Source organism: Eurosta solidaginis, chromosome 5 (assembly GCF_040869045.1).
Source record: "Eurosta solidaginis isolate ZX-2024a chromosome 5, ASM4086904v1, whole genome shotgun sequence".
Lineage (NCBI taxonomy): Eukaryota > Metazoa > Arthropoda > Insecta > Diptera > Tephritidae > Eurosta > Eurosta solidaginis.
The window spans coordinates 243,817,368-243,839,654 of NC_090323.1; the positions used below are offsets into that span (position 1 = coordinate 243,817,368).

At 35.8% G+C, this 22,287-nt stretch overlaps 1 protein-coding gene across 9 annotated transcripts in view; it reads right to left on the reverse strand.

Moving 5' to 3' along the window:
* sif (still life) overlaps positions 1–22,287 on the reverse strand; it is an 843,636-nt gene that overhangs the window by 277,164 nt on the left and 544,185 nt on the right. For all 9 annotated transcript variants that reach the window (XM_067789261.1, XM_067789264.1, XM_067789263.1 and 6 more), the window contains 2 exons: positions 19,316–19,498; positions 6,445–6,645 (listed from right to left, as the gene is read on the reverse strand). In XM_067789261.1, coding sequence (XP_067645362.1) covers positions 6,445–6,645; positions 19,316–19,498 — 384 coding nt within the window. The remainder of the gene's footprint in view (positions 1–6,444; positions 6,646–19,315; positions 19,499–22,287) is intronic.

Below are 22,287 nucleotides of genomic sequence, written 5' to 3' on the forward strand. Positions count from 1 at the left end.
AAGGAATCGAGATAGATATAGACTTCCATATATCAAAATAATCAGGATCGAAAAAAAATTTGATTGAGCCATGTCCGTCCGTCCGTCCGTCCGTCCGTAAACACGATAACTTAAGTAAATTTAGAGGTATCTTGATAAAATTTGGTACGTAGGTTGCAGGGCACTCATCTCAGATCGCTATTTAAAATGAACGATATCGGACTATAACCACGCCTACTTTTTCGATATCGAAAATTTCGAAAAACCGAAAAAGTGCGATAATTCATTATAAAAGACAGATAAAGCGACGAAACTTGGTAGATGAGTTGAAATTATGACGCAGAATAGAAAATTAGTAAAATTTTGGACAACGGGCGTGGCACCGCCCACTTTTAAAAGAAGGTAATTTAAAACTTTTGCAAGCTGTAATTTGGCAGTCGTTGAAGATATCTTGATGAAATTTGGCAGGAACGTTACTTCTATTACTATATGTACGCTTAATAAAAATTAGCAAAATCGGAGAAGGACCACGCCCACTTTTAAAAAAAAAATTTTTTTAAAGTAAAATTTTAACAAAAAATTTAATATCTTTACAGTATATAAGTAAATTATGTCAACATTCAACTCCAGTAATGATGTGGTGCAAAAAAATACAAAAATAAAAGAAAATTTCAAAATGGGCGTGGCTCCGCCCTTTTTCATTTAATTTGTCTAGGATACTTTTAACGCCATAAGTCGAACAAAAACCAACCAATCCTTTTAAAATTTGGTAGGGGCATATACTTTATGACGTTAAATGTTTTCTGTGAAAATGGGCGGAATCGGTTGATGCCACGCCCAGTTTTTATACACAGTCGTCCGTCTGCCCTTCCGCATGGCCGTTAACACGATAACTTGAGCAAAAATCGACATATCTTTAATGAACTTAGTTCACGTGCTTACTTGAACTTACTTTATCTTGGTATGAAAAATGAACGAAATCCGACTATGACCACGCCCACTTTTTCGATATCGAAAATTACGAAAAATGAAAAAAATGCCATAATTCTATACCAAATACGAAAAAAGGGATGAAACATGGTAAGGTAATTGGATTGTTTTATTGAAGTGAAATATAACTTTAGAAAAAACTTTATAAAATGGTTGTGACACCTACCATATTAAGTAGAAGAAAATGAAAAAGTTCTGCAGGGCGAAATAAAAAACACTTAAAATCTTGGCAGGTATTACATATATAAATAAATTAGCGGTATCCCACAGATAATGTTCTGGGTCACCCTGGTCCACATTTTGGTCGATATCTGGAAAACGCCTTCACATATACAACTACCACCACTCTCTTTTAAAACCCTCATTAATACCTTTAATTTGATATCCATATCGTACAAACACATTCCAGAGTCACCCCTGGTCCACCTTTGTGGCGATATTTCGAAACGGCGTCCACCTATAGAACTAAGGCCCACTCCCTTTTAAAATACACATTAACACCTTTCGTTTGATGCCCATATTGTACAAGCAAATTCTAGGGTCACCCCTGGTCCACCTTTATGGCGATATCTCGAAACGGCGTCCACCTATGGAACTAAGGATTACTCCCTTTTAAAATACTCATTAACACCTTTCTTTTGATACCCATATTGTACAAACAAATTCTAGGGTCACCCCTGGTCCACCTTTATGGCGATATCTCGAAACGGAGTCCACCTATGGAACTAAGGATTACTCCCTTTTAAAATACTCATTAACACCTTTCATTTGATACCCATATCGTACAAACGCATTCTAGAGTCACCCCTGGTCCACCTTTATGGCGATATCTCGAAAAGGCGACCACCTATACAACAAACACCACGCCCTTTTAAAACCATCATTAATACCTTTAATTTGATACCCATATCGTACAAACACATTTTAGAGTCACCCCTGGTCCACTTTTATGACGATATTTCGAAACGGCATCCACCTATGGAACTAAGGATTACTCCCTTTTAAAATACTCATTAACACCATTCGTTTGATGCCCACATTGTACAAACAAATTCTAGGGTCACCCCTGGTCCACCTTTATGGCGATATCTCGAAACGGCGTCCACCTATGGAACTAAGGATTACTCCCTTTTAAAATACTCATTAACACCTTTCATTTGATACCCATATCGTACAAACGCATTCTAGAGTCACCCCTGGTCCACCTTTATGGCGATATCTCGAAAAGGCGACCACCTATACAACAACCACCACTCCCTTTTAAAACCATCATTAATACCTTTAATTTGATACCCATATCGTACAAACACTTTCTAGAGTCACCCCTGGTCCACCTTTATGGCGATATTTCGAAACGGCGTCCACCTATAGAACTAAGGTCCACTCCCTTTTAAAATACTCATTAACATCTTTCATTTGATACCCATATCGTACAAACGCATTCTAGAGTCAACCCTGATCCACCTTTATGGCTATATCCCTAAATGGCGTCCACCTATAGAACTATGGCCCACTCCCTCATAAAATACTCTTTAATGCCTTTCATTTGATACCCATGCCATACAAACACATTCCAGGGTTTCCCTCGGTTCATTTTCCTACATGGTTATTTTCCCTTATGTTGTCACCATAGCTCCCAACTGAGTATGTAATGTTCGGTTACACCCGAACTTAACCTTCCTTACTTGTTATATTGGAAATTAAGGGAGAATGGCTAAAAATCTTTCTATCTGAACGATCGGTTGTATGGGATATATATTATATATAGCTCCGATCGAAATGATTTTTTCATGAAATCTTCCATGATATATTAGAATAAATATCACCAAATTTAACGTTTTTATATTGGAAATTAAGGGAGAAATTGCCAAAAACCTTTCTATCTGAAAAATCCGTTGAATGGGATATATGCTATATATAGCTCCGATGAAAGTGATTTTTTCAGGATATCTTCTAAGATATATTAGAATATATATCACCGAGGTTCACGTTTATTTTTCTAAATTGCGGCAGGAATGATCAAAATCGTGTTATCTGAACGATCGGTTGTATGGGAGATATATGTTATAGTGCTCCGATCCTACCGGATCCTACAAATGTCTAATATAATACAAAAATACATCCTTGTGCCAAATTTCATTGATATACCTCAAAATTTGAGGGACTAGTTTGCGTTCAAACGGACAGACGGACGGACAGACGGACATGGGTATATCAACTCAGTTCGTCGCCCTGGTGAATTCGGTATACTTAATGGTGGGTCTAGCTTCTATATTTCTCAACGTTACAAACATCGGACCAAAGTTAATATACCATTTCATGTTCATGAAAGGTATAAATAAATAATAATGAACAGGATTAGCCTGGTTTCATTTGGCAACTTGAGGGCAATGCGCTGCCACAACGTCCAATTATTATTATTATTAAAAAAATGTATTATACTAAAGACTGTTATGAATGTTAATGGTACATATGTAAATAAATAATTGGTGATTTCCCTAATTTCTTTGTCCTGTCTAAAACAAAGGTAACCGCCCTGAATTTACGGACTTTCTGGATGATTGTGAAAAGCTGAACAATTTAATACAAATAGTTGCCTAGCCACTTTTTGACTTAGTTTGAGCTTCAGATAGTTCATACTTGCATACGAACTAGGAAAATGCATAACGACCATAATATTGCGTATACGCCCTGTAGTACACGATAGACATAAACTCGGTTAATAATTTACGTGATTTGACTAAACAAACTTGCATATAATAAGCTTTATCTATATAGTTATGCTAATAATGTCTTTGTTTTATGCCGCTTTTTTTGGGAGTAATTCCTAGTAAACAAATTTTTGATTTGGCTGTACGGGGGAATTATAATGTAAGCGTGGATAAGGTAAGTGTAAGCGTAAGCCCAGTCTATGGAGGTGGTATTATATATGGAGGAATATAAAATGTAAGTGCAAGTGTAATCACTACACTGTAGCATATTGTGGGAGCAATGTTCATGGGAGAGAAGTTAACGAGAACAGAAAAACCAAAAGAAAAACAAGTAAGGAAGGCTAAGTTCGGGTGTAACCGAACATTACATACTCAGTTGAGAGTTTTGGAGACAAAATAAAGGAAAATCACCATTTGGGAAAATGAACCGAGGGTAACCTTGAAAAGTGTTTATATGACATGGGTATTAAATGGAAGGTATTAAAGAGAATTTTAAAAGCGAGTGGGCCATAGTTCTATACGTGGACGCCATTTCGGGATATCGCCATAAAGGTGGACCAAAGGTGACTCTAGAATGTGTTTGTACGATATGGGTATCAAATTCAAGGTATTAATGAAGGTTTTAAAAGGGAGTGGCCCCTAGTCCCATATGTGGAGGGGTTTTCGAGATATCGACCAAAATGTGGACCAGGGTGACCCAGAACATCATCTGTCGGGTACCGCTAATTTATTTATATATACAATACCACGAACAGTATTCCTGCCATGATTCCAAGGGCTTTTGATTTCGCCCTGCAGAAGTTTTACAATTTCCTCTAATTAACATGGTAGGTGTCACACCCATTTTACAAAGTTTTTTCTAAAGTTATGTATACTTTGCGTCAAAAAACCAAACCAATCACCATCTTTCATTCTTTTTTTCGTATTTGGTATAGAATTATGGAATTTTTTTCATTTTTCGAAATTTTCGATATCGAAAAAGTGGGCGTGGTCATAGTCGGATTACTCCCATTTTTAATACCAAGATAAAGTGAGTTCAGATAAGTACGTGAACTAAGTTTAGTAAATATATATCGATTTTTGCTCAAGTTATCGTGTTAACGGCCGAGCGGAAGGGCAGACGGTCGACTGTGTATAAAAACTGGGCGTGGCTTCAACCGATTTCGCTCATTTTCATAGAAGCAATGCCCCTACCAAATTTCACATGGATTGGTAAATTTTTGATCGACTTATGGCATTAAAAGTATTCTAGACAAATTAAATGAAAAAGCGCGTAACCACGCCCGTTTTGAAATTTTCTTTCATTTTTGTATTTTGTTTCATCATATCCTTAATGGAGTTGAAATTTGACATAATTTACTTATATACTGTAAAGATATAACATTTTTTGTTAGAATTTGACTTTAAAAAAAATTTTTTTTTTAAAGTGGGCTATTTCGTTCATTTTAAATTAGTATCTGAGATGATTACCCAGGAACCTACACGCCAAATTTCGTCAAGATACCTCAAAATTTACTTAAGTTATCGTGTTCACGGACAGACAGACGGACGGACGGACGGACATGGCTAAATGAATTTCTTTTTGTGCCCAGATCAACAAAATTAATATACTCTGTGAGCTCTGCTCAGCTGAGTATAATAAATAGATCATTTATGAATAAAGGAGAAAGTGAAAGGACAGAGAAACAGAAGTAAATGCAGACAAGATGGAACAGAAGAGCAGAAAGAAAAGGAGAAATATAATAACACTATCGAAAAAGATAAGGATGATAATAACGATGTTAACGGTAATGCAAGAAAATTAAGAGAAAGGAGAAAAGAAACGCTAGGGGAGGAAATGAAAAATTAGAAGTCAACACCGAAGCCAAAACCGAGGTTGGAATCGTAACCGGTCAGCGTGTTGAAAATTTATTACCGGTTTGATATATGTACATATGTATATAAGTATAGAGAAGTTATAATTTTTTTATTATAAATTTGCTATCGATAGCAAAAGTAACCAATGAGCTTCTGATTTCTTATCGACGAGTTATTGGTTTGTTAGCGACAATTTATTAAAAAAAATTTCGATATGAAAAAACTGTTGAGAACTTATTAATTTGTTATCAAAGGTTTTCGATATGCTATCGAAAATTTACCGATTTTATCGTAGTATCACCAATTTTTAACGGCGTATTATTAATTTATTATCAAAAAGTTACAAATTCGTTATCGATAAGTTATCGATTTATCATTAAAAGCTATTGGTTTGTTAATAAAACTTTAAGTCATCAAGTTACAAAAAATTTTCGATTTGTTATCGAAGAGTTACATCGATTTGCTACGAAAAAGTTATCAATTTCTCAATCTTTTACCCATTCGCTATCGGCGTATTACCGATTTGTTATGGGTATATAATCGTTTCATCAAAAAGCCAGCGATAAGTTATGAAAGTGTTATCGATTTGTTATCGAAAAGTAAACGATTTTTATCGGTGTGCTACCAACTTATTACCGACGACTCATCGGTTTTTTGTGAAACAAATACTGATAAAACTTCATTCCAAAATGGAGTACACATCTGTACCAATTCGTTACAATATCAGACTTGAAAAAAGAAAATTGTGTGAGCTACATACACACATGTTTTTATCTGTACTAGTAGCGTAGTTTTCTTTTGTAAAACCACAAAATTGAATGATCACCAAACATTTCTAATAAATAAAGACATCTACGAAACGGCAATGCTGAGCCTCCTATCATGTAATTCTTAAACTTAAACTCACCTGCATGGAACGCCGACTAGAGCCGCTATTCGAACGAGATAGCATTGGTGGTCGACGTTTTGTAGCACCACGTCCAGCCAATAAATTATTCAGCAAAGATGGCGAACGAGCACAAATGAATGCATGAAACGATGAAACAGTGAAAACGCCCAATTTGTTTAAAATATTCTTTGTTGGCCGTGATACATGTGTGAGTAAGGACTGTAAATATAAGAGTACATAGTTTAAAAATCAAAAAAAGAAATCATGTAAGGAGAGTATATGATAATAACACTTATTAACATTCTAAAGTTGTGAGCAAGTAAAATCTCAAAAAAAAAAAAAAAATAATAATAATAATGTTTTTCTATTTGAGAGATATTAAGTACAACATGAACATATCTGCTGTGAAAGGCTTCTTTGGATACTGCTACCAATATATGGTTACAGCTTTTACTCGAATGGAGAAATTACGTACATGTTAGTTATCATCATTAATTGGTGCTTATCCGCCAAACGATGTTGGCCGTTGAGTAAAAATTCAGCAATCACTGCGTCTCTATAATTGACGCCAGATAAATACAGGAATGTGATACATAAAAAACTTGTTCAGATTTGATTTTTCGACAGAGATTAAAAAAAAAAATTTATAAATCAATATTTAATGTGAATATGTGCAACTGTGATAATTTCAAATTAATGTTTTTGTTGTTTTTGTTTTTTTATTGTTGCATATGGAATCTATTTTGAGCAATGTCCCATTTAGATAGATAATTTAAGTTTAAAGGTTCAGGAAAATCGTAAGGACCGTAAGAAAACTTGCGCTAAATTTTTTTAAGGCTTTCCAATAAGCTACAATTTTTATACATCATACGTAATTGAGAAAGTGATTATATTGCATCAAACAAAGAGAAAAAATCTGATATTTGGCAATAAAAAATCAAAATCGAAATGTATGTAATTAATAATATATACCCATCAGTAGCACTATCGGATACTTTGGACATAGTTAGCTCAACTATAGTTCATAATACAAAAAGATAAAGGGAAAAGTATGCAAATACACAAAGAACTACTTTAGGTCAAAACTATTTTCAATTCAAAAATAAAATATATAGACAAGCAAACGGTCTTAGAATGAGAAGCCCCACATCAGCCATTCTTATGGAAGTGTTCATACAAAATGGCGGCCACCGTGGTGTGATGGTAGCGTGCTCCGCCTATCACACCATATGCCCTGGGTTCACACCCCGGGCAAAGCAACATCAAAATTTTAGAAATAAGGATTTTCAATTGGAAGAAAATTTGTCTAAGCGGGGTCGCCCCTCGGCAGTGTTTGACAAGCGCTCCGAGTATATTTCTGCCATGAAAAGCTCTTAGTGAAAGCTCATCTGCCTTGCAGATGCCGTTCGGAGTCAGCATAAAACATGTAGGTCCCGTCCGGCCAATTTATAGGGAAAATCAAGAGGAGCACGACGCAAATTGGAAGAGAAGCTCGGCCTAAAATCTCTGTGGAGGTTATCGCGCCTTACATTTTTTTATTCATACAAAATCTGGAAGCAAAGTACATACAGGAGCTGAAGTCCAAATTAAGCGTGGATGACATAATATGCGTTTTAATTACTAATAACGAGGAGCTTGTACTGGAGTACCTCAAAAAGCAGCACGGGAATATAAAACTCACAATGGAAACCGAAAAAGACGGAGGAATCAATTATTTAGACCTCACGATAAATATCGACAAAGGTGCCAAAAGATTTAACTACAATATATATAGAAAGCCAACGGCCACCGACAAAATAATACATAATACCTCAAATCACCCCCCAAGAGCATAAAATTCCGCGTTAAGGCATTTGGCACATAGACTTGAAAGAACACCTCTTACACGAGGGGCATATAAGAGAGAGTTTGAAATCATATATAACACTGCTGCAAACAATGGAAATAAAAAATCACTAGTAGATAAGCTCAGAAAGACGCCTGTAGAATGGAAAAGAAATAATTAAAAGGAAAATGATAACACCTGAACGGCTATGACATATACTGAAAAGGCAACATACATATACATTGGCAAACTTTTTTAAAAAATACAACATTAACAGCGAACAATCTAGGGTGAAAACTAAGAACCAACACTAATTCAGAGGATCCGTTTAGCAGCCACGGCGTATACAAGCTTACCTGCGGATGAAAACACTGTTACATATGTAAGACAAATATTACGGCAAATAAGAACGATGTTCATAGAACACATTAGAGATTACAACAAAAAAACACGGATTAAAAACATTATACCAGATTCTAACTTCGCGACTCACATGGTCAAAAATGAATGTTCCCTATACCCAATAAAACAGTTAGGGTCCTTCACATATAAGTAAAAGTCCGACCTCTAGACGTACTCGGAAATATGGAAATCTACAAACAGAAAACATTAGAATGTAGAATAATAAACGTACAGATAAACACAATTTCTGACACAATATTGAAGCCTTTAAAACTTGTTTACAAGAAACAAAGTAAACACACAGGTATAAGAGACAAACACACGACAACGAATCAACACAAAAAAATAAACGCACCAAAGCAACAAACACACAAAGAAGGTCAAACGATTAGAATTACTGACTTTTACCTGCCACACAAATCGATCAGTAAAAAACATCCTCAGTTCTGAATGAACACACAGCACATACACATATATACAAGCATCAATTTTGACAACACCTGCTCATGTAATTACGAACTATAAATACAAGATAAACGACAACAAAAGATCATAACGAAAATCGACACTGACGATGGCACAACGCCAAACCCGGGTCTGCCTCGAACACAAGTTTGACAAGGGATGACGGAACATCGTTCCAATATACAACGCTAATCAATAATCATTTGTCCTAATGCTGTTATATGGACGGTTGGAGGGGCCTTGTATCCAATTCGTGCCTCAGCATAGACCATGTATCTATGACGGTTATAGTCGTTAAGTACGATGTTGTTAATTGAACGCTTGAAGAGACCTTGTCTTCAAAATATGCCTGTGATTTCACGTTTTAATTATTTAATTGGTTCTTTTTTAGCAGAAAGACCTCGTTTTCCATTCGCGTTTCGCTTTCCTTCAAGTGTATTCTGTTTGATATTACAGCTCAGTCACATTTATTCTCTGTAAGAACAACATTAACCTGAATCTTTATTTTCACTGATTTGCCATCATGCACTTAAAGTTACCACAGGTTTAATTCTTAATTGATTTTATATATTCACTCAACAAACGTAAAACTTAATTTCTTTTGTAGTATTTACGCTCCTCCATATTGCTCTGGGTAACATTTTCCCAAAATGTACAACTTCAATGCACCACTTCCTAAATTTATGCTGATGAATGAAAATAATTTGATTCAATCGGTGAAGAATTTAATATCTTTTTACATTTCATTGTTTCCTTAAAACTGCATATTTCTGGTAAAAAATAAATCGTACGTGCATAGCAATCAATGTACTTGCGCATATCTCTCATTTACTTCAATAGTGTAATAACTCAAAAAATATGACTTTTGAGTTAATAACATACAAACGTACCCAATATCATGATCTATCTTGTATAAAAATATGTTTGTGATTAGTTAAAATTTTACCACGTGCTATACAAATGAAATTATGCCTTTATATGCGCCCCATATGGCAGTTAAAATTTTTGAATGGCTCTCCTGGAAAATTGTGTTTTTTGAGTTATGACACTATTGAAGTAAATAAGCGATATGTTCATGTTGTCGCACATACTTGCACATCCATATGTACCTGTTTTCTGGTATTGACTTTCAGAAAAGCTTGTTTTAAAAAACCCCACGTACATAAGTACATTCATATTAAAAATTTAAATATTTATTTATAAAGGCTTTCATGTTGACAGAATCAAAGGAATTCATAACACCGTAGTAAGGGAATGCTTCTGTAAATTTAAAAACTAAGTGTAAGGCAAATATCCTCGGGGAAAATCACTTCATATACAAACAAACACAGCAAACATTTATAAAAGGAATATGCAGGCGTCTTTGGCAGGTACATATGTATGTATATTAGACTGGGTCGATTTATTAACCGATATCGCGCCATCGATTTTTCGATAGGATTTGGGCTCAGGAAAAAAATTCCACTACTCATACCAAAAAAATAATTTTGCAGCCTGCAAAAAAAAATATTTTTTTTTGCAAAAAACTGTTATCGACAACGTTTTTACAACAGTGTTTGAAAAAAAAAAATGTTGGTTTGGTTTTGGGGAGTGTTTTGGTCGAAAAATTGACCCTTTCGCCATTTTGTTTGGTAGACTCGAAAATTATTTTATTGGGTATGCGTAGTGGAGCTTTTTTTCCTGAGCCCGGATCCTATCGAGAAATCGATGGAGCGATATCGGTTAACTTTCGTCCATATAAATCGACCCAGATTAATGTATATACCCGACAGTACGAGCGTTACAATTTTTAAACGACATTTTCCCATCATTCTTTAACTTTTGTCTGTATGCCTAATTGTATGTAAACTGGAGCGTATATATGTATGTGAGTGGAGGTGCACGTATGTTAATAATAAATCATACCGTTTTCATGAGTGCCATTTAGCTGCATATTGTTGGTGTTATAATATTGTCAGTGTGTTTCTGCGTATTTTTATACTCAGCGTGCTTTGCACACAGAGTATATTAACTTTGGTATTATAATGGTTAATCGTAGTAGCATAAAGGAAAATTCTCAGGATGAAAAAGGAAATTGATTTAATCATGTATGCTCGTCCATGGTAATGTCCGTCCGTCTGTCTGTGCACAGTATTGAGATATTTTATTGGTATTTTTGGTACATGGGTTCTTTGAGTGAAATCGGATGATAACCACGCCCACTATTTACATATATACCATTTTGGAAAACACAAAAACCTGATTATTTAGTAAGTAATACACCTAGAATGTTAAAATTTAATATGAGGACTGATATTGAGACCCTAGATACAAATTTTTTGAAAATGAGTGTGGCACCGGCCACTTGTTATAAAATTAATTTTACAAATATTATTAATCATAAGAGAAAACCCGTTAAACTTATCATAACAAAATTCGGCAGAGGGGTTGCCTTTTCTAGAATGAATGCTTCGATGGAAAATTTACGAAATGATTAAGACCACGCCCACTTTTACACAAAAGATTTTAAAAGAGTCGTGGATGAATGAAGTAAGCTATATCTTTGGTGTTTCATTTCCAAAGTGAAATTACAACAAGAAAAAGGAAAAAATTACAATTTTTGACAATGGGCGTGGCACCGCCTTTTAATGACCAAGCATTTTTCTATGTTTCGGGATAAATTATAATTATATTAAAAATATGTATATATTAAAATAAAAATTAACATATCGTAATAAACTTAAGTACACATATTTTTCTTAGGTTAGGTTACGTTGAACTGGCCGGTCCATGAGGACCTCACTTAGACTGATTGAGTCCGTAGTGTTACCAGAAGTTTGTTTTAACGACCAAACCGTATCAAAAACCAAGGCCTAAAAATAAAATAAATGTAAGGAGCGATAACCTCCGAAGAGATCTAAGGCCGAGCTTCTCTTCCAATTTGCGTCGTGATCCTCTTGATTTTTCCCTACCAATTGGCCGGACGGGGCCTACATGTTTTATGCCGACTCCGAACGGCATCTGCCAGGCAGATGAGTTTTCACAGAGAGCTTTTCATGGCAGAAATACACCCGGAGCGCTTGCCAAACACTACCGAGGGGCGACCCGCTTAGAAAAATTTTCTTCTACTTGAAAAACCTTATTTCTAAAATTTTGATGTTGCTTTGCCCGGGGTGTGAACCCAGGGCATACGGTGTGGTAGGCGGAGCACGCTACCATCACACCACGGTGGCCGCCAAGACTTCCAAAACCAAGGCCTATGTTATAAAATAACAACGTCCTCTTGGCAAACACTAGAAAGTTCCTAGGACTTATGCCACTTGCTCCTTCTAGATCTGACAGCGGTATCACTCCTAATAGCTGGAGTCTTAGCCTGGCAAGTGCAGGGCACGAGCACAGAACGTGCTCGATCGTTTCCTCTTCCAACCCGCACTTCCTACATCTGCTATCACTGGGTAAGCCTAACTTAAAGGCATGTGACGCCAGAAGGCAGTGTCCAGTGAAAATACCCGTCATGAGTCTACAGTCCTCTCTTTTTAATGATAGAAGAAACTTTGTTAATCTAAGGTTGTAAGACCTACACATAATCTTCGACACTTTACAGCACCGCAACACTACGGACTCAATCAGTCTATGTGAGGTCCTCATGGACCGGCCAGTTCAACCTACAGCCCCGCGCTTGAACCCACGCCTATCCCGCTTGGCCGATCATGTGCACCTCTCGCCTTCGCTTAATCTCGCCCAGTCTAATTGGGAAGTCTACGGAGCAAGCTTCAAGTGATGCGCCCTTTCGTTCGCTTTTTCTTTCATATTTTTCTTATCGCAGGAAATATTTTTAGAAAAAATGGACGGGATTGGATAAAGACCACGCCCTCTTTTATATAAGAGATATTTAAAAGGGTCGTTGACTAAAATAATATTCCGATCAAGCATAACACAAGATTTCTAGAGCCTCAAAAAAAATTAATGCCTCGTAAAAAAATTCAAAAAAGTAATTTGTCTGAAATGAGCTGCATCGAAACTCATGCTGAGTATAAATTTTTCAGTTCGAACCGAAATTAGACACCCTACTTGTTTTGTTTGTTTTATTGTGCTATTTATTCAGCTTGTTATCCTTGTACACACACACATTTAAACGCGTGACACATCTGCACAGCCACAACCCAGCATACAAATATTTATCGCAATGTTGATATGCGAAATGAGCGTGCAATATAAAAAGGCAATCGTTGCCACACATCAGCCATAAATGCCTTTACATTTCACTATGAATGGCTAAGTGGAGTTGAGTGCAAAGTTGAGCGCATTGAGTCTTGACTCTTAACTAACTATTTGTCTGTCTTACTTCAGATTCCACTTTTAACATTGTGAATGTGTGAAAATATAAAAAAAAGCAATAAAAGAAAAGTCAGTGCAGGGGTGTAGAAAAGAGAGTAAGAGAAACAATGAATCACGGCAGCTGCATTAGTTGGCTTTGTTGGATGAAAGAAAAATTCTTCAATGTAAATATGAGTGAAAAATTGCAGAAGCTAATGTTTGTTGTTATGATAAGCTGCTACTTTTTTTTTAGTAAGTCATATGTGCAAAGTTTTATTAATGTGCATTTATTGCAAAAATATTAGATAAATTTAATAAAATATAAGATAAAACATTGTTATAACTCAGAAAACAGAGGTTTAAGTTCGGGGACACCGAATACCGTCAACTCCAATGTCTTACTACATCTGCTCAGACGTGCCATATATTCTTTTTGTTCATCTAAACAGTCTTTACGAATGGACTAGCCCAGTAACTAAATTGTTGAGCTGGCATAACTGCAAGAAGACAGGAAGAGAAGGTGAATTTGATCAGAGCAATCGAAAAATAATGCAAACTACTAACCCTCCGATTAGCGGTGAATAAATACAACACATCTTAGCGTTGTTGTCTGGCCACACGAAATTTGACAGTTTGAACTTTATTCACAAATATTAGAATTTTTATTTAAATTTTGAAGAAACCTCGTCGCATACTGTGATTACCCAGAAATAAGTTTGAATTTTTATTGATAAATTTTGAAATGAATACGTACTATGAGCTCTTATAGGCTTAAAAATATGTTCCTCTAGCCAAACGACAACACTAAAATTTGACATAATCAACTTTGGTACAAAAAAAAAGATAAAATAAAAAGAAAAAATATCGTTTTCAGAATTATTATAAAGACCGTCTATAAACTTAAAAAGTCACTAAAGCTTTTCATGATCGAGTGGGTAGCAGTAAAGTTATTCACGAAAATAAATCGGAGGGTTAAAAGAGCAAAAAATTTAAACGAAGATGGAAGACGCAAACAAGTTGAAGCATAAGAAAGTACAGGATAGGCACGATGATTGCTGGAAATGAAGATGACGATAGTTTTGCTATATAGAAATTGGGGTCTGCGATTCGTATTTTTCGAAATTTATCTTACCTGGAGCGTGGCCCGTACTCAATGAACGTAATAACTGAACTCCGAACCACACTAATTTCAAAAAAAACTAACTGGGATGCTTCAAGGGACATATCCCATAATAGCAGGTCGTGATATGTCATAGATTCATCCTAACTTAACACTCAATGCTCCAACTTTAACACGTAAACTTAAACCACGATATTCTGAAGTAAGGGATGTCGGCATTAAAATCAGACTGGTTGACCAGTACAAACTAATCGAAGTAGTCTTACCGACTATAAGAACTGCAAAATGTCTTTCTAATGAAATGAATGAAATTGTCTAATGAAGACAAGGCTGACAAGAAGATAAATATGAAGTTGGAAATGGGGAAACATAACCCTAGGTTACGATAGGTTTAGTGGTAGTTATCCCGGCATAGGAAGCACACTTCAATAGCAAGAAAATCTGTTATGATACCAAATGAGATAGTGGCGACGCGAGCAATAGCTATATAGAGAATCGAAATAGTAGCAACGAAGAAGATTAGGATGAGTGCCACTGGGACTCAAATGAGCCGCGATTGAAATACGTTGGTATAATTCTGACAAAATATCGAGAGTTAAGCAGTAAGTGACTCAATGATATCACCTAATCATTCTCCACACAGCTGCTACAAGAAAGGTTTTCGATTAGGATTAGATGTACCGCATGAACAATTATTGGGCCGTGCGTCAATAAAACCCCAAATAAAATTGACGTATGTGCTTTGGTGAGTACATATTTTTCGGCAGACTGTTTGCTTTTCAATTGAGGTCAAAAGCGTCTCTCCACAATTCAGGATGTAGTGCCCAGGATGTAGTGTGGTTTTCTTAGCAGACGCGAGGCAAATCATTATCTAACTAAGTAAGTTGTAGAGAGTTCCGAATTACCCACATCGATTCAGTTACACCCATGCACGCTAAGAGATCTATGTGAATATTGCCGGGGATACTACCTAATGTCTACAAATAATCTGAATTAGAAAGCTCAAGTTCAGTTTTCAAACATAATGTCAGATTTGGTTGTTGTAGATGTCTCCTATTAGATCATACCCATTACCACAGATTTTTCTTATCAAATTCATCAGCAATACTCAAGCAAGTTGCGATTATTTATGAGAAGGAGGAATGACATACTATCACCAGCGGGTTAGGGGCTTAGTATATACCCGCGGTAGCGCAAAACATAGCTTCTCCAAACCCTGTGTAGAGCAAACCTTCAGATTGCCAGCGCAATATATAGCTTCTCCAAACTCAATTGTCAATCTCACCTATCCGTGGCGAATCCTGTTTTATTAACAGTCGAGGCTCTGGCGACCCCGAACCTTCAGGCCATGATGAGCTTGGGGTCGCCAGAGCCTCGTCTGTTAGTGAAACAGGATTCGCCGCGGATAGGTGAGATTGACAATTGAGTTTGGAGAAGCTATATATTGCGCTGGCAATCTGAAGGTTTGCGTTACAGAGCCCCTTGAATCTGGTATTTTAGTCGCCTCTTACGACAGGCATACCTACCGCGGGTATATTCTGACCCCCTAACCCGCTGTGGGCCCTAGAAGGTCGCATGTGGTCATAAAAAATCGTTTCCGAGTTGGTCGGGCTTGATACCGGAACGTACCGGATCTGTAAACAGCAAAGGACCATTAACATCGATTATACTCCCCAAGGCTTTCGGAGAATGTCCTTATCGCTGCAACAACAATAACAACAACGCGGAATGAAATGCTATTTTAAGATTGAAAATCTCGGTGGTACTTTGGATTGAGAAAGCAGTTGAAGAGTAAAGTTCTCTTTCGACGAACCAAAATCACGATCTATAAGTGGCCCATAATACTTATCCTGATATATGGCTCGAAGGCATGGACGGTGTTAAGAAAAGATGAGATGGCACTTGAATTTTTTGAGAGAAAAGTTATCGGAAAGATGTATGATCCTGAATGTGCTGCCGAGTAAAGGAGAGACGTTCACTGAAGTGGGTGATGCTCCCTTGGTGTTCCCGATTGGGGTGAGTTATTGGAAACAAGGATGGCTTAATTTGTTATAAAACGACCAAAATCACAATAATATTGATGTGGCAATCATATATACTCCAACAAAAAAATTTTATAAACAAATTTTAACTTTTATGGAAACAATACTTACATTAGGTAATAATAATACTAAAAGCTAGAAAATAATTAGGTGGGCCATAGGTACTAGTCTTTACACTCACCATCAATCTAGGGCGTTGATCAGACAAATAAGTAAAACTGTGGGTCGCGTCAATTTTCTATAGATAGTCAACCGCTCAAATCTTTACAAATAATATTTTCATATATGTGTAAGTAAGACCAGCTGAACCTTAATCAGGTTATGCTACGCGTCACGTAATGTTTTACTACATTGTCATGGGGTGGCGAACTATATTCCAAGTTTCAAGCTTGTACCTTATGAAAAAGTTACTTAAATTTCATTTACAAAATTCGTAAACAATACAACACAGAGTTAAGCTAAATAAAATCGTTTAAAAACATCCGCTCTCCTTAAGTGTTGAAGCGCTGAACCATTTCCTCTGCTTTGTCAAAGGTATCAATAGATTGCAGACAGTCTCTAAGCGAGTTAGGCTCTAGGTAAATCACGGTGCTGATGTGGGTACCAGGTCATAGTATTGTAAACGGGAATTGTACAAAGGATTTTTTAATTATATCCATCTCTAAACATCTCAATCCCTGCTTCATCTAAATACATTTCTTATCCTAAATACAGCGCTTTAGTATGGTTTTAAGATTTATTTTAAAGTTTCTGAAAGTTACTTAAAACTAGGCCGGAAAATTTCCTAACTAGGAAAAATTTAGCGAATGTTTTTCCCCTCATCTTGTGTCATCGAGTTCTGAATCTTGTTTCAAGGCTCTGAATTCACAGGCATTAATCAAAAATCGTTTGCAAGATTTCCCAATTTCGCAATTTTAACCGTCGAATTTCAATTTCAGCGGCGAGCGTGCTCCGCCTACCACACCGAAGATCCTGGGTTCACGCAACGGGCAAAGTAACAAATAATCCTGATATTCTCATAGGACACTGTATTAGTATAAATAAGTAGATAAGTAGGGTTAATATGTCCATAAATACATAAACTATATGCACGTATGTTGTTATATAACAGCAATGTTTAAGTTTACTCCTTCTTATGAACCCTTTTTGCTAAGATCCCCTTCAGCATTTGCTACTTATAAACGTTTTTATCGATAATCATATCTCTGTTAAATATTCTTATGAAATATGATATAAGTACGGCAATAAAAACATGTACAAGATGTTCATATGTAAATATTCAAATATATTGTTGCTATTATAAAAATAAATATTCTCGTATTAGCCTAAGGAACGCATTGTTGCTGAGATTACGACAAATGATTAAGCATACGAGTATAAAATCTAACTTGCGTAATGAGGAACTTGCACTTAGGCTTTTAAGATTTTATCAACAGTATAAAATTGAAGAACTTAAGATGCTAACTGGGATAAAGGAAATGTTGTTCCATTTTAGAAAAGCGGTGATGTTGTTCCCTTTGCTTTTTGCAGGGTTGAAGTGTTAAGTATACTCGTATGGGAAGTTTACATACACGTACATACTTATTCAGTTGATGGAGGACATCATATTGATGATAACGCTGCGGGTTTATCTCTGTATGGAATTAAGTATAAGAAGGGGAATCTTCCTATGAGTATTATTTTTTGTTATAAAAATAGAAAAGAAGCTCCGATCAACCAATCAGTTGCTGGGAAAGCAATAGTGTGTAAGGGGATGCTTTTGAGAAAGCAGTATGTAGTGCGTAGTACTGTACTATAAGGCCTCGTTCGTTCATTATCTGCATCGTTAGTGTCCTAAGAGCAATATGCGGAGAACTTCAGTAGGATAACTTTGCATATTTGGATAAAGCAATTACTGTTTCTGACAGCATTAGCTTTAATTCGCTTCTCCAAAAACGTATGGAGAACATCAGCCTATTGGAAAAGTCACCCTCACGGAAAAAATTATAAAGGCTTTAATACTTAAAAAATATATAGCCCTCAGCCCTTGTATTGACTTCTCAGTAGATTTCGATAACAAAACACATCAATCTTTCAAACCACCTATGACTGGCAGGGATATAAGCCCAATGGAAATTAGTTTACTGCCATTCATGCTAAAGAGAAGAAAAATCAAACTTAAACTGGGAGGCACAAGGGGTGGTATGACCTAGAGGGTTCAATGTGTTCATATTAATCTGCCATGATGTATGTGGCTCGAAATTATGGACGCTGCCGAGAGAAGGTGAGATGGCTCTTGGAGTGTTTAAGAGTTTTCTCTCTTTTCTATTCTCCGGAATATTTATGGAGAAATGGGTGAACGAGGAAACCGAGAGTATAAAAGCAGCGCAAGCTGAGTAATAACTAATCAGTTTGATATTAACACTCTATTAGTTGCGAAGTGCAGTATAATTGTGAAGTATAATTGTACTACTCCCAAAGTAGTCTAATTAAAACCATTTTGCAATGCAGAATATTGGAGTTATTTATTCGACAGTTCAGTGATTCGAACGTTAGCAGAAGGTTTCAAATAAGCGGAATTTCCCAAAATTCTTTACAATATAATCACAATTTTTTTTGGAATCAATTTTTTAGTTATCCTTCAAGTTATGGAGACATTCAAACGACAATGAATCGCATGCTTCTCCACTTGAAATTAAACAAAAATATTTACACGACTTTATTAAACATATTTATTTCTGTGTTTGCATATTTACTTACTTTTGGATTTGGTAATTCACCGCTCTGCAATGACGCCATATAACAACGCAAACGAAACTGCTCGCAATGCAAACGTTCTAAATTTTCCTCAAATTGCAGGATTTGTGTTTGTATTTGATGGCATGCATCCTGGTCTGTAACAACGGATTGCTGTAGCTCAGCCATGTGCTTTAGTCGGTGATCCTGTGAAATACACAAAAAAAAAATAAACAAATGGAAACAAATCAGTTGATTTTGAATAGTTGAAAATATTTATAAAAGTCTACAAATGGAGACAATTGAAAAAACAGTGTTGTTGTTGTTTTATATTTGTGTTGGAGCACAAAATTTTCCTGCGTATACAAAATGGCAAATTTTTAATAAAACTTGGATTTGGAGTCGCGTGAAAAATATAATGAAAAACTAACAAAATTGCTGAGAATGAAAATGTTGCAGATAAAAGTTAGAAATTTTTTTTGTAAAAATAAATGCCTACACTGCACTTTTAGCTACAGGCACAAAAAAAAAAAAAATTTAAATACGCCTTTCATGTGCAGTCATTCAGCAGGTGTGATATTTTTCAATTCGGAGTTTTCGGTTTTTTCACTTTTTTGCTTTCAACGATTATTAGATTGACACGTATTTTCGTGTAATTGTTCTTGTCGACAAAGTTAACACTTTTTATTCAGCTGTGTTTCATATAATATACATTTTTGTTATATTGCTATGTCTGCAATTAAAAAAAGATCACTCCTTACTCAAGGCGAATCCTTATCAGGTGGTAGCAAAGCGAATTCAACCAACTCTCCGTGCAGAAGAATGTCAAGTAAAAATAAAATTTTCATTGATTTGGATTAACTGACATATTGTTGTACAAGGCATTGATCCAAAAATAATGAAGAAGAAGCAATAAGCTGATGGGATAACAACACCTGGAACTGAATTCGCCTAGCTCCTTACTAAAGGTGGAAAATAAAATAAAACCAGGCACCAAAAATTTCTTTTTTATGTGAATAGAATATGAAAATGTTAGTTTGTTTAAAAAAATTTTTTGGGATTTAATGTCTATCCTCCTGAAAATCAATTTTTGTAAATAACATGTCAGGAAGGCTAAGTTCGGGTCACACATGTTAAATTCCAATTAGAATTAGCAATTGATGCAATTGGTTTATATTCTCTAATTCATTAAACAATTAGAAATAGTTCAACTAATTCCCATTAGATAATTGAAATTTTTTTTCTAATGGTAAATCTAATTGCAATTAGTTGCCATTAGCAAAAAGAAATTGGTTTACCTTTACAATTATAAATCTAATTGACTTCTGCTAATGCAATTAGATATTCAATTAGCTCGAATTAAAATCAATTATTTATATTTATTTACACCAATATGCGTTCACTTCAATAATTCTTTGAAAACAATTTATTTTTATGGAAGCCTTTTCGAGATATCGCCATAAAGGTGGGCCAGGGGCGACTCTATTAAATTCTGTTTGTACGATATGAGTATCAAATTAAATGTATTAATGAGGGTTTTGAAAGGGAGTGATCTTTAATTGTATAGTGAAGGCGTTTTCGAGATATCGACCAAAATGTGAACCAGAGTGACCCAGAACATCATATGTCTGGTATCGCTAATTTATTTATATATGTAATATCAGGAACAGTATTTCTGCCGTGATTCCAAAGGCTTTTGATTTCGTCCATTTTCCAAAGTTTTTTCTAAAGTTATATTTTGTGTCAAAAAACCAATCCAATCACCATGTTTCATCCCTTTTTCGTATTTCGTATAGAATTATGGCATCTTTTTCTATTTGCAAAATTATCGATATCGAAAAAGTGGGTGTGGTCATAGTCGGATTTCGCCCATTTTTAATACCAAGATAAAGTGAGTTCAGATAAGTAGGTGAACTAAGTTTAGTAAAGATATATCGATTTTTGCACAAGTAATCGTGCTAACGTCAGAGCGGAAGGACAGACTGTCGACTGTGTACAAAAACTAGGCGTGGCTTCAACCGATTTCGCCAATTTTCACAAAAAACAGTTACCGTCAAAGAAGCTATGCCCTTACCAAACTTCACAAGGATTGGTCAATTTTTGTTCTACTTATGGCATTAAAAGTAGACAAATTTAGTGAAAAAGGGCGGAGCCATGCAAACAAAAAACTTTTAAATTACCTTCTTTTAAAAGTGGGCGGTGCCACGCCCATTGTCCAAAGTTTTACTAATTTTATATTCTGCGTCATAAGGTCAACCCACCCACCAAGTTTCATCACTTTATCCGACTTTGGTAATGAATTACCGCACTTTTTCTGTTTTTCGAAATTTTCGATATCGAAAAAGTGGGCGTGGGTATAGTCCGATTTCGTTAATTTTAAATAGTGATACAGACCAAATTTCATTAAGATACCTCAAAATTTACTCAAGTTTTCGCGTTCACGGACAGGCGGACATGGCTAAATGAATTTCTATATCTATCTCGATTAGTTTATGCCATTACGGAGTACCGTTATGCCAACAAAATTAAGATACTCTGCGAGCTCTGCTGAGCTGAGTATAAACAAGTAAGGAAGGTTAAGTTCGGGTGTTACCGAACATTACATACTCAGTTGAGAGCTATGGTGACAACATAAAGGAAAATAACCATGTAGGAAAATGAACCGAGGGAAACCCTGGAATGTGCTTGTATGACATGTGTATCAAATGAAAGGCATTAAAGAGTATTTTATGAGGGAGTGGGCCATAGTTCTATAGGTGGACGCCATTTAGGGATATAGCCATAAAGGTGGATCAGGGTTGACTCTAGAATGCGTTTGTACGATATGGGTATCAAATGAAAGGTGTTAATGAGTATTTTAAAAGGCAGTAATACTTAGTTCCATAGGTGGCGGCCACCGTGGTGTGATGGTAGCGTGCTCCGCCTATCACTCCGTATGCCCTGGGTTCAACTCCCTCGCAAAGCAACATCAAAATTTTAGAAATAAGATTTTTCAA